The 14,577-nt window shown below is 38.1% G+C and overlaps 1 protein-coding gene across 1 annotated transcript in view; it reads right to left on the bottom strand.

The window, feature by feature from the left end:
- Positions 1–8,449, bottom strand: part of map3k5 (mitogen-activated protein kinase kinase kinase 5) — a 79,278-nt gene extending 70,829 nt beyond the window's left edge. The window contains exon 1 of the mRNA XM_028604781.1: positions 7,416–8,449. Coding sequence (XP_028460582.1) covers positions 7,416–7,848 — 433 coding nt within the window. The 5' untranslated portion in view covers positions 7,849–8,449. The remainder of the gene's footprint in view (positions 1–7,415) is intronic.
- Positions 8,450–14,577: the final 6,128 nt, after the last annotated feature.

Here is a 14,577-nt window from a genome sequence, read left to right as displayed (position 1 = left end):
ACGCTCTCAACAAGAAGCTGTCAGCTGCCTCCCAGCAGTGTTGACACTGAACATAGTAGGACCTCACCTGCTCTGCAAGTATTACATCCGTGACCTCGATTAAATTTTAGGTCTTTCACTTGTCAGAATATTTTAAACTAAAGCGACGTTGTCAAAGATACTTTAGAAAACATCAAAGAACAACAAATCTAAAATGTTGAAACTGTTAGAAAAGTAGCCTCTTCTGGTAAAGTCACAAAATGTAAGTAAATGCATGCTTAAAGCAGGTTGCATTACTTAAATTAACAAGCTCCATGCTTTCTCCACACCAGCATTTCAAAACAACGAAATCGGGAAGCCAAATAAATTAATGTCAATTGGCGTGTTCTGTGAATTTTCTAGAGTGGGCGAAGTAAATCCTTGAGAACTTCTCTCATCAAGTTGAACTTTGACACTTGAATTTCTGTCGATTAACCAAGAACATGTTGGCCCTCATTTATGAAACGTGCGTACGACCTAAAACAGGCGTACGACGGGCGTACGCCGATTCCTACGCAAAGCTCGGCATTTATCAATTTGGACGGGAGCGTAGGCTGCGATCAAATCTCACGTCTGGTCTGAACTCGTGTACGCAACTTTTCGAGTCAGTGTGGACTTGCGGTGCAGCATATAATCAGTTTAACAGGAGAAGGAGAAATCATCAGTTGATCACATATCAGCAATGGCAGATCTGGCTCTTTTAGAAGACCTCTATGCGCCGGTCTGCAACATTGTTTTAGCCTGTGGGGTTCTGCACAACATCGCACAGGAAGACACAGTGCCATAAATGTAGCGATGGAGCCAGATGACCCGATGCCCAGAGAGCAGTGTCCAGAACAGCCACCAACTGAGGGCTATATGAAGGAGACAGGATATTATTCCTCACTTTTAAAAGGTAGCCTATAGTGTTATGTTTGGCAATGATATTCAATACAGGAAACATGACGATGCACAACCTTTTTATTTATTCTTCAGGTTTTTGTTTCTCTTTTAAGTGAATGATTTATTTCTGCCATTGACCAAGTTATTTTGGCTTGTTTTTCCAGCCCCTCTGCTGTCAGGAGACAGGGTCCAGCACGGGGGGGCGGAGGACACGCGCTCTCCCTCAGCTGTTGCCTCGTTCCGACGAACACGAGTAAAATAAAAGACACTGCATAAACTCCGCTACCGTGTGTTTATTTAATTATAGGTACACCTACATGTAGGCCTAATAGATTGCAATAGATTATTTATGAATAATTTGAAACATATGTCTGTGTATGTTTCTTGGCAGAGGCATTTGTCCACAATAAACAGTTTATTGTCATTGAAATATGTTCAGTGAACCAAAGTCGCCTAGATTTGTCCACTATACAGTCCAAAATGGAGGAAGCTGTTGTAGCTTGTTTTGCCGTTTTGCTCTATCCACTTTTGCAGTTAGTTATGAGACAGGAGTAGCTGTTATAAATAGGTTTTGTTCACAAAACTTTGTGAACTTCTCTTCCCGTTAGCGACTAAGCTAACAAGCGTCAGTTAGCAAGCTAGCGTCCACTGAGAGTCCCCCCCACCCTCTTCAATAATCCTAATCGAATAAAATGAATGTACATTTGGAAAAGCTATTTCGACTAACTAGTGTTAGCATATTCCCAGTTCGCTATCTTGTTTGCCATTAGCTTGCCTGTTACAGTAGTTCACCAACTAGCCCTGTAAATAGCACTGCTTATTTTGTGAAGACATGCAGATGAATTTTGCTTCAAACCTGTCAAAATCTACATCTATAATGATGAACTGAACAGTTAAGGGGCCACTGCAGACAATACAGAGATACCGTACATGTGAGAAAATGTGTTGACTTTGCATTTAGAGATGTTGTTGTTGCTTTTCAGAACTCTTGTATTGACCGCTTCACCTCAGAGCTCAACAATGGGCTTCTCTCAGCCTTCTCAATACAACAAAGTAAAAGCACAAGTGGACAGCCTGAATAACAATTTGTGAGTTGCTGGCAGAGGGGTGAGCGGTGGAGTTGAGCACAAAAACAAGTAGGTAAGCAAACACTCAGACTGGGGCGACGCTGCTTTCAAAGTGCTCAGCACTTGTTGAAAAACCCATTGTGCTCTCTGTAAATTACACAGCAATGCAGCGTAATGATCAACTGGAGAGATAAAACCACTGAATGCCACAGATATGACCTAACACTAGAGCTGCACGATATGACCTAAAATCAAAATCACGATTAATTGCACATTTTACCATGATAAATGAACGACAATTTAATTTTTTTGTGATGCGACATATTATAAACACTTATAAAAGTTTAAAAAAAAAAAAAAAAAAAAAAAAAAAAAAAAAAAAAAAACGTCTTGATGCATGATAAAAATGTTAATAGGCTATACAATCCATTTCTTAACTTGTTAGTCCTAACTTTGAACCAGCAAGTTGCATTTTTTTTTTTGAAAAGCACAAGTCCGTACAATTGATCCCTGATGAATATTAACGGCTTTATTTTAACATTGTAACTGGGTATCCAGACACTGTAGAGATTCCCTGCCACACAAATGACATGTGATGGTTTGAAATAATTTAAATACGTTACATGAAGACTCCCAGAGCATTAGCAACCATCTCATCATTTATTTGTCATATTTCAGGAGATTCAGAAGTGATTTGTTATTGCTCTGGCTAGATGTGTTTCTATCAGCATCAGGATGTCAACATGCATCCGTATATAAAATGTCATTTTGTCATCATGTTGTCAAAAAAAATGCAACACATCAAAGTAATTGAAACATATTGAGCAAGCCCACTTAACTAACACTTCATAACAGTTTTTCACGATCGCTATGACACTTTTTTCAATACTTTTAACAACTTTCCTAAACTCTTAACACAGTAAGCACAACATCCGTCTGTGTAGGCTATACAATTAACACATTTCTTGTTGCTTTGACACAAAATGCATACAGCTAACACACATTTAAAGTGCTTAAATTTCTTTTACACACAAGCTCCACCAAAACCAAAACAATGGATCTTTACTGCCAAATTTCCAAATGCTTTCACACTGTATGTCAGAACAGATAACATCATGTTCTAAACCTAACTTGAAGTCAAAGTCAAAGTGAACAGCTGTTCAAATTGTAAATTGAAACACAAATATATCCCCTGCATTTTATACATACATTTATTGGAAACAGCTGATTGAAGTTATGCAAATACGTAGATCAATCCCAGCTGATTCCTTTCTAGGAAACACACTCTGTTGTATAAGGGCAGACCTGACTGACACATTTAAAATGATGCAGTTTCTGTAATTCCATCTGATGTTAGTGTTTTTTATGTCATTGTGCAGTGATTGACTAAATATTCCTGTTGGGAGAGAACATGTGTTAGTGTTTTGGAAGAATTATTTGATTTTGAGACATGATTGCATTGTTTTGGTAGACATAGTGTATTGTGTAAGTGAATTATTGTATTTTGAAAATCAGTGTTGGAGTTTAGTTTACAAAGTGTGATTTTGAGCATGAAATTAACTGTTTTGCCAATCGTGTGTTGGTGCGTTAAGAGTTTAGGAAAGTTGTTAAAAGTATTGAAAAAAGTGTCATAGCGATCGTGAAAAACTGTAATATGGATTGTACCTCTGAACAAATGCCTTCAGTACACAGTGTGGTTCTGATTTCAGATTTGTTATAATATATGTAGCATGCAAGTCAATTTCCAATAGCCTCAGCTAGCTGTGACTACGTCACCATTTGTTACCCTATTAGTATGAACGCCATTATAATACATCACCACTATTACTCCCACCTACAAAGGCTACTGATTGGCTTGGCTGTACCTCCGGTCACTCACAAGACCTTTGAATTGCTTGACAAAATGGGAGTTGACGAGGATTTAGAAATCCGGAATCCAGCAAATACAGACTCATTCTCCCACTGCAGTTCACACTGACACCAGGCCAGTTCAACAGAAGCAGCCTGTTGCATTTATAAAAAAAAAAAAAAAAAATCACACTAAAGCACCTTGCACTTTGCTCACTCGGTGAATGTGTGTGGTCAAAGTCAACAAAGGGCAATATCAGCTGAGGCTTATTATTTTGTGTGACCTGGGACCTTTGAGACCACTGGAAGCAACAACTCGCTGCAGCAATAATGAATTATGAGTAGGTGGTTTAAGAGTGATTGCTTCATTGATTATCACCATTAGACCCTGTTGCTGCAACTATACAACACGCATTAAGTGCTACAGAAGGCAGGGATAACATGGACAGAAAATGCACCTTAATATAGTTTACGCATTAGGAAAACAAAAGATTGGGTTAAGCCATACTGCGGAGGTAAAGTGTGCCCTTCAACTGCAATTTTGGGTGGATAAAAGTTGACAGATATACAGACAGCTTTGTTGTTGCCTAATTTAGAGATTAGCAACTAAGATTGCATTATACATACATACATAGCGCGTGGTGAAATTAACCTGCAAGGTCACTGTTATAGCAGTGTATAGAGGCCTTAACAATGTCAAGTAGTGCTGAAACAATTACTAATAAAACTAAATTGCCAATTAAGTCATTAGGAAAGCATAAATTCCAAAGATTCACCAATTTGTGAGAATTTCCTGCTTTCCGTTGTTTTATATCATGTTAATAATTAAATATGTTTGTGTTTTGGACTGTTCGGACAAAACAAAGACATTAGAAGACCTCATGCTGGGTGCTGGGAAATTGTGATGGACATTTGATAGTTTCTTGTGACAACATATAGACCAAGAGAAAACAAACGCATCCATTGATGATGACAATAATCGTTAGCTGCAGCCCTACTGTTAACCAAATGTACACTTTCCTTTTCTTTACTGATCGAAACCAGAGTATGCATTCATCCACTTTATTCCTCACACAACATCACTGTAAATGAGTGATCACGCTGTGAGTAAGACCAACTGAGCAACATGTTCACACTTCACCTCATCAATGACTTCAGATCTGATGTCTGACTCCGAGAGCAGAATCTGTGATTATTAGTTAGCAGGGTATTTCATGCATAAAAGGAATTTTTGGCGACCCCCAAAGACGTTTTAGTTAGCCCCAAAGAAAAATCACTAGTACCAAAATGATACGAATTGAGAATAAACACAGCAATTCAAATCCTCTCTTGATGCGTTTAAGAGCAATTTACCAAACAACCTCTAAACAAGCAGAACATAAACTTGAATATGAGCGCTAATCTCAGTTTTATCTCCAGAGTCAGGCTGTATCGGACTCTCCTGGCGATATATCTATCTATATATCTAATATTAATATTATTTGCTTAACCAGTTTTGTTAATTGGGGTTTTATTTACTCAAGCATAATACACAGTTGATCAAATTGTCAGAAATAACAGGTAAATGCATAGATTTCTGCATAAAAGTGGATAGATCTCATAGATCTTTCTCTCAAATAAGGTAACACAGACTCATTGCCTGTACTGTATGTGGACCAATCATACTTACGGTCATGTGTAGTCACCCCCCAAAGGACTAATCTGAGCCAGGAAAAACCCTTGTTAGGCTGTAAGGAACAAAACCGTGAATGATAAGATATGGTTAGTCATTATTGTTTCAAAAGTTTACATTTTTTTCCGAATACGTCAGGTGTATAGTGGCCCGGAGGCTTGACAATCAGCCTTTGCCATCTCTTAGCCTAATGTCCTTTGTGTCCACAGTATCATGTAAGGAGGACATTTCAGGACAGTTAGGAACAGCTTGTACTAGAATCTGGAAAATCATCTTTCCAAATTAACAGGGACCCACAGACTTTCAGGCTGGCTCTGAGCTCATTGTTTAAAAGGTTTTTTGTTGTCTGGCCTGCATCTCTGGTACACAGTCGTGCAGGAAGAGGATGAAGCCATGTGTGTTTGGAGAGATAGAACAGAGTGTTTCTGGGAAAATGCCTCTGCCCTCCCATGTGAATTTATGAGAAAATTCCACAGTAGGTCATAGGAAGACAACCAAAAAAAAAAAAAAAGAACTCGATGTGTTTGTACAACTTTTACCATGATGTTATGACAAGCAACAAGCTGGTCTTGTGTTGAACAGAAACTATACAACTGTCTGGTTTCACTGGTACACTCTTATCATGAAGGAAATATTTATATTGAGAAGATGAAACCAAATCACACTTCCTAGCTTCCTGGTCCATTTCTCGCAAAATTCTAAATGATTTCTGCCACTATGTTCTATATTTTGTACATGCTGCACTTTGTGAAGCATACTTTATTATTATCTACAGCTGTCCTTATTTTAATGCCTAGAAATTTGACCAAAATGATTTATATTTTTATTTATGTTTAGCCTTTAGCTAAAAGTCTTCTCGTGTAAATCTTTTTTTCAGTTTTTAACCACTATTCTAATAGTTTCTTCTTGTATTTAGGCTACTTAAGTTGCTACCCAGAGTTACAGTATACACAATGAGCCCATCAAAGTTTGACACTCATATTCTGGTATTTAGCAAAGATATTCTTCTTTAAAAGGCTTTGTGGATCTAAGGAATCTGGGCTATTCAGTTTTATTTCTACAATAACTTCTGAACAAATACAGATCTCAAATATGTGAGTGAAATGCAAACACTGGCTGCTCCTCCTGGCTCCTCAACACGCTGGACAGCCCAGCTGCTTTTTATTTGACCACAATCCCTAAAAAGGTCTGCTTTCTTTCCAATGAGTTTTTTTTCAGCGCTGAACATTTCCAGTAGTAGATTACACACATACAATATGATTAAAAAGGGGGGAAAGTGCCTTCAGTCAGATGGTTCAAGTTTGTTTCTCTGCTCGAAGATTCCAATGGAAATTCCAGCCTCATGGCGCAAACCATGACACCCCGGCACTGGAGGCGCACAATGGAAGAGGGAAACTATGCATGGGGGGGAAAATATTAACAATAACCCCCACATTTGTGGAGCAAATTAAACAACCCCAGTGATGCTCTTTTGCCCAATGAGTTCCAGCTTTGTTCTGTAGCCTGCAGTGTAGAAGTAACTGTGACATGAAGGCTGCAGCCTCAAGCCCTGACATGCACAGCTGTGTGTTGTGTTTAAAGAGCTCACAGCAACCTGTCCTGCAGGCAAACCGTTTCCAAGAAAGAGGTAATCCAGCGAAGGTGTGACCTTTGACCACTGATACTAGTTTGGAAGAGAGGTAAGCATTAATGTGACATGCCATCATGACGTTATGGCACATTAGGGGGGACTGACTCACACTTGGGACTATTGATCAGTAGTTCAACCATTACCAGGAAGAGCAAAGATTAAGTTAATTCCTCTTAAATGCATTTAGAGGATGGATTCTAAAATCCCAGCAGGCAGCATTTAGGGTCAACGTTCACCACACTGAGAATGAGTTAGTTAGCAGTTTTTTTTTGTGGCATAGATTTGGCTTTGGACTCACCTGCATTGTAGAAGCTGTCCAGCACCGTGGTCTCCCCAAAGTCCAGTTTACCAAAGTTCACCGTCTCCAGCTTGCTGCCCACCGTATCGCAGGCGTCCTTCAGACACTGCAGGGCCATGCTCTCTGCGTTATTCTGCTGGCTCGCCTCTCCGTTCACCACATAGGCCACCGTCACCGGCCTGCTTTTGCACGACTTCCCGGTGGAGAGCAAGCCCCCGCCGTCCATCGGATTGCTCCCTGGGGTCGGGCTGTGCCCCCCACCGACGACCACCGAGTCCTGCCAGAAAGTCCCGGCTGCGGGGATACCGAAGACGCCGCCACCTCCACTTCCACCTCCACCGCCGCTGCTACTGTCGTCGAGGCTCTCTCTGCTGGGGCAGACGCCGAAGCAAGGCACCGGTAAGGATATCCCGTCTTGGTCTTGACTCATCATGTTTTAAGGGTCACTCGCTGTCTTAAAGTGTGAGTTGAGATGAGCGGCTTCTCCAGCAGTCCTCCATGGAGAGCCAGCGTTACGCACGGCGGTTACCCATGGAGCCTCTGCACAGGCACGACGTGCAACCCTCCTCCGTTTCAACACAGGCAAACAACGGTCTGTCAGCGACAGAGGTGCAACTACACATCATGCTGCATGTTTACTGTCGATGGCACGCTCAGATCAAACACCAGTTAACCGCAGGTTGGTCGAAGTCACTGTTCTAAGAGGGGGTGGGTGGGTGGGGGGGACTCGAAAGGAAAACTCAACAGAAACCGCGCATTCCTTCTCAGCTCTCACAACAAACCGACACACTTCCCAAAGTTGAACAACACCGCCGGCGTCCGGGCAGCGACGCCTACGGAAGGCAGAGAAATGCCACACCAAGTCAAAGTTAAAGGCTCACAGCGGCGCGTCATCTCGTAAAAGAGAAATGCGCTGTGTGCACGCACCGACGCTGCTTTCATGTGCAGGCAGACCCTACCCAGTTTCCACTGTTATCTTCCAGACTCACGCACTGGGCGGAGAGACAGCAGCGAGAGCCTGTTGGAGCTGGGCGGGGACACGATGACCAAATGTGGAGTTGTGTGCTTCAGGATAGGAGCAGTTCACTGAAAACAACACGACCGTACGAACGTGCTGCTAATTCATATTATTAATATTAAATGAATCAATCTAATTAGAAATTCTTAGGTCACCAATTTGTAATCTGAAACAATATACACAGAAATTGAAAGAAGTGGAAGGGAAACGGCCCTTTATTGAACATTATTGAGCCCATATTTTCAGGGCTGTGAGCTGGAAGCATTTCATAACATTGCAAACTAATTGCATTGTTTCGTCCATTAATCTTGTTTGATCCAAACAGATTACAAAGTACATTTGGGCAGTGATCATCATTCAGCTGTGAGAAGTTCCAGGCAACAATTTCAGCTGCTATCCAGTCTGCAAAAGCGACACCGCTTCTAGGCGGAAAACGTTGGATTTGTTTATTCTCTTTGACAAATATATACGAGTTACATTGAGTTTAATAAATTCACATAGAAAGTGTTGTCTTCTGTATTTAAATAGTTTGTCACCTTTCTTTCCCGTCATAAGGAGGACCTCTTGTGGTAAAGACTTGATATTACAGGCCAGTGCATGAACATACTCTATAGCTCATTAAAACATGGGGGAATACAACTATTTTTTATTTTCTGTTCACAACCATCACGTTTAAACATGTTTCTTTATAAAAGAAGACACTCAGGAACTCCTCCTTGTATATTGCACATTTCAATATCTTTAGTTTTCTGTACTGTTTGGTATGTTTGGTTGCATTTGAACTATTTAAAATGTATTACTGTATTGTACACATTACTTATCTTTTTTAATTGTATATATTACTTATCTTTCTTTATCTTATTTGTACATATTAATAATAATTACATTTTATTTATATATTACTTTTTATCTCTATTTGTATATATTTCTTATCTTTTATATCATACTTTATATCCTTATTGCACCGTGGGTCGGAGAGACATTTTCAGTTGCTCTGTATGTCTGGCACATATTGCAGAATTGACAATAAAGTTGACTTGACTTGACTTGATTTAAAAATCTACTAAACTACTTCTTAGATTCATGAGCATTATCTATCTTGTTTCAAGGCCAGCGTTAAATCACTCAGAGTGATGATCTTTGAACATGAACTTTTCATAACTGGGAGAGGGTATGCATTAAGTTAGGTGTTTAAGAGAGCAGTATTACATCTGGGTGAAGGCACGTACAAGTGTCTCATTGGGCCTTGTAAGATTTCAGAAATAATAACCACATACATTCCACATACATTTTTATGTTGCTTTAGATTTCCATCAACAAGATGTTAGTGTATTTTTCTCGTTTTACAAAAATCTGTACATATTAATTAGATATAAAACCTACAAGTTATACCCTGGCCTGATATCAAAGAATTTTCAACCAGTTTGTTCACTCCTAAGGATAAAAAAGCATGTACTGTACAATGTAAAAGTAATACAAACTTTTGTTTTTGTGACTACATGAAGCAGCACATAAACATCTGCAGTTACTGTGATTTGTTTATTTCTGCACAATATCAAATAGAAGACGAAATATAAAAAAATCTGATTAAATTTTTTTTTTTACAGATTAAAACATTAATTATTTATGCAATCACAGAAGATCCACAGGCACAGCCAACATGTCAAAAGGTTTATCCTGAGGCTAGAATCATCACATTATATAACCACAATCAACACTCATGTGCTCATCTGTGCAAACCGGAAATAGTTTTTCAGAGTATTCAGAGTTGACAATGAGAAATTCCTTAACATATATATTTTTTTAAACCTCAACAGATAAGTCACTGGCAATAATAAAAAGCATACGTTTGTTTTTGTTTATTATATTCATTCATCTGTTGCTGCTATTGGTGGCCCTTGAGTGTGGAGTAGCCTCACAACACTACATATAATACAGGCCTACTAGCACTTATACATAGTAGCTACATGTAAAACATTACATTATATACTGTATACAACTGCTAAAGAATACTGTGTTTATATTGGAACATGTTCAGTATTAAAGCAGGGCTTTAACATGAGTGTGCTGGAGCGAAATCTGCAGATTTTTTTGTTTGACATTCAATTTGATATTGTAGGTTGACAATAATATTTTTCTCGTTTTTACTTTAAAGATCCCATATTGTAAAGAGTGAGATTTGTTTGTTTATTTAGGATCCTCATTAATTTCTGCATTACTAGTCTTCCTGAGGTCCTTACAACTCTATTGATAATGTGACAATGCAATACTAAATACGCACATAACAGTACATCATAAACAATACAAAATAAGAAATGATAAGACAGAAACTAAATGTACACTATCATTTCATAACACAACTCATATGATAATAACAAAATACACACATAAGACAAGAACAGACACATATACAGGACAGTGCCACCAGTGAAGTCATAGGGCATTCCATACATGCTATCATCACATAACATCTATTTCATACAATGTGAAAGTATCCAAATGCTCAATCCATGAAAAAATGCTCTATATTCAGAAACTGTGCCTTTAAATGAGCTGTCAGGACTTGTACTGTTGTGCTGTCACTATACTATATTGAAAGTGCCGCTACAGATACAGCAGATGTGGAAGACCAGGAAAAAACGCTGACCAATCATAGCAGACTTGGCTTTTCTTTTTTTCGGGAAGGAGGCTTAAAAAGACAGGCGCTAAAACGGAGCATTTCAGACAGATGGTAAACACAGGCACAGTGTCGACAGACAGATTGAGAAAAAATATTTTTTGAACATTAAAGCAAGTAAACATGTTCTATTAGAAACCCCAAATACAAGTATGAACCTGAAAATGAACATGCTATGGGACCTTTGATTGGCAAATATTAACACAACTTAAAATAAATTTGCTGCCACTAGGGTGCGTCTAGATTTCTAGGCTACAACTTTCCAGTATTTGGGGCAAAAACGAATGGAGTTAATAGAAGTGAAAATGTATTAAGTGCTTTCAGAAGTACTGAAGCTGCAGTGGCAGCAGTTAGACCGGACATAAAACAGAGTGTGAGTGAGAGTTTTTGAACGATTTCAACCTTCAGAGAAAACATAATGTAGTTGAATAAAGGGAAAAAAAGACTAATACACCATTTAATAATTTTTTTTTAGATTGCTAAATGACAGTGGGCACAACTGGAGACACAAGTGCAAAACTCTATAACTACAGTCTGCACAGCAGCAGTTCATGTGAACCAAACTCTAGGTCGTTTTTCATTGCTTGAACACAGTTTTCAAAACTCGACACTCTTATCCCATGACTTTATCCACCACCTGCACAACACTGTAGATTTACAGCACTTTGTTTAAATGCTAACACACTCCTGTCAAAACTGTCAAAACACATTCAAAACAGAATGGATTTCAGTCTGGTGCATTTCAAACACTGCTGTTTGCAATTTTAGCTGAAAGCCTAAGTAGGTGTCTTGTTTTAGACTTGTTAATGAACACATACTGTATATATATATATATATATATATATATATATATATATATATATATATATATATATATATATATATATATTTCCAAGATTTCCCAAAAAATCTTTCGGAGCTGCTTTCCATAGCTTTTTCCATTTCCAAAATTTTTTTTGGAGATAAAGAAACACCAAATAAGAATGAAATAGTTACACATTGTACCGTTTGAGAGAAACAGTGAACAGGTAAAAGAGCAAAGATACCAATATGTCCAGGTAAGATGTCTGAGGTTACATACACAGCTACAGTAAGAAAATGTGAAAAACTCTTCCTTTACTGTAGTAAAACTGCGCACTTGCAAAGTAATAGAGATGTAAGCAATGGGAACACCCCAGTCATTTGTATTTACCGTATAGATGATGCAGGTTCATGGCAAGAGAAGACATCCAATGCGTTGCTAAAAAGCTTGTAAAACTTCTGAACAATTACGTACCTTTAGTTTGTAACATCTCCAGTAATTACGTAAATTACTACATTCAAAATAAAAATGTATATCTATTACAGTAACATAGTGTAGGTAAGCAAACTGAGGATTTTCATTCATTCTTGTGGACCTTTTTTACTGGTATAAAATAAAAAGAAAAGAAAATGATTTCATGCTTTTCTTGAAGAAAATATTGTTTGGGTAAAGTCGCTTAAATTATTCAAACTGTAAAGATGAAAAGTTAGTATTTTCTGTGTTGGTGTTTGATGTTAGGGTTTTTATTCTCAGTGTGTTCTGAGTGACAGTGTGTGTTGTCTCAGTGAGGAGTGTTCGGAGTGTGTTTTGAGACGTGTGTTAAGAGTTGTGTTGTTGTGTTGTTAGGAATGAGTTTGGTGATGTGAACTGTTTAGTTCAGGTTACTGTTGGTGATGCAGACTGTGGTTAGAGTTTTGCACATGTGGTTTCAGTTGTGACCAGTGTCGTTTAGCAATAAAAAAAACAATAACTGTAAATACATAATTACAGAAGAGTGTCCTTTCCCTTTTTTTGCCACTAGATGTCCCACATTGACCACACATTCGTCCATGAGCTTTCACACAGTACCACCAGCTCTCAATGACAAGGCTGCCAAACCAAACACATCCACAGGGCTGTGTTATTTCACTGACTTTCAACACATCGGTCTGCTCTTCATCGTTTAGCTGTGGGCAAATTACAGATAATCACACCCAAACTATTTATGCATCACTGTGTCTTCTTACTGGCACTCAAATCAAGTGCTGTGTACGCTGAGGTTACATTATTGTGAGTCAAACTACACATTATTGAATCACTAAATATTTACATTTTTATATGAAAATCTAAATTTTATTCACATCATTCTGTCCTTCTCTCTCTCTCTCTCTCTCACACACACACACACACACACCCTCTGTCTGACATATGATAATGAAAAAGGTTGCTGATAAATGAACATTTTAGACTTTATTGCATTAATAAGCAACAATTAATACTTGAAAACATCAGGGAAACCAAACAGTAGACCAGGAAAACAAAAGCTAAAAAAATAAATAAAAATACTAGTCATCTTGCCTCTTCCAGCCAACACTGCTTGACACATCTGGCACACAGAGCCACTGAGCTGCTGAGCCTTCCGCATCCTGCCGCCGAGCCCCAGAAAGTTTGTGGCTGCAGGCAGGAAGAGTTTCTCCCGAAGCAGTGATCCAACGTTTTTTTATATTCAAGGTATTACAGAATGCAAAGATGACTGGCAAGTGCTTGCAGTGTACCTACGCTTGAATTAAAAGACAAATATTTTTTTGTAATATCCTGACTTTGATAATTTTGGCAATAATTAACAGTGGCGGACGAAGTACAATATGCAGATCCTTTATCAATACTAGAATTTAAAGATACTCCTTTACAGGTAGGCCTACAAGTCCAGCATTCAAAATGTAAGTCTTATCATCAAAATATACTTAAAGTATCACAAGTTAAAGTACTTAATATGCTGAATGTCCCGTGTCAGTGTTATATTTTGTAATATGTTATATTATTCAAATATTAGATGCATTAACACATATTTGGAAGTATTTTACATGACATTGGTAGTTTATTTTTGAACAATGTATTATATTGTATAGGCTGATGATTATACAGTTTGTACGTAAAATGTTGCCAGTACTATAAAGTTACTGACACAACATGGTCATTTTTTAATGCACCATTTTATTCTACAAATAAGTACAGAAATCTAAGTCAAAATTATTATTTAAAATATTTATTCATTCATATTATGTAAAAGTTCCATTCATTTTTTTCCCATAGACAATGTTACGTGACTCAAAGTTGGAGCACTTCTACTCTCCTGCTTCAATCATCTGCACAAAATATTAAAACGTGTGTTGGAACATTTCTGATTATTTGATTAAAAAAATTTTGCAAGCTTGTGTACATGAAAACTTTGAGGTAGACGTTAACTTTTACTCCCAAGAGGCATTTCGGCAAAAAACATCCAATCACCGAGCTTAAAATTCTGTTACCTGCGCTACTTGCTGGTAGGGTTGGGCATCGAGAACCGATTCCTACTTGGAATCGGTTCAAATATTACGATTCCAGTAGAATCGTTTTTTTATTGGAATCGTTTGGAGGATTTGGTTTCAAATCCGATCATCGCTTCCCAATTTAATATGTGCAAGTT

This window comes from Perca flavescens, chromosome 18, assembly GCF_004354835.1.
Source record: "Perca flavescens isolate YP-PL-M2 chromosome 18, PFLA_1.0, whole genome shotgun sequence".
NCBI classification, from domain to species: Eukaryota; Metazoa; Chordata; class Actinopteri; order Perciformes; family Percidae; genus Perca; species Perca flavescens.
The sequence above is the reverse complement of the archived record's forward strand: the minus strand, read 5'-3'. Positions and strand labels throughout refer to the sequence as shown.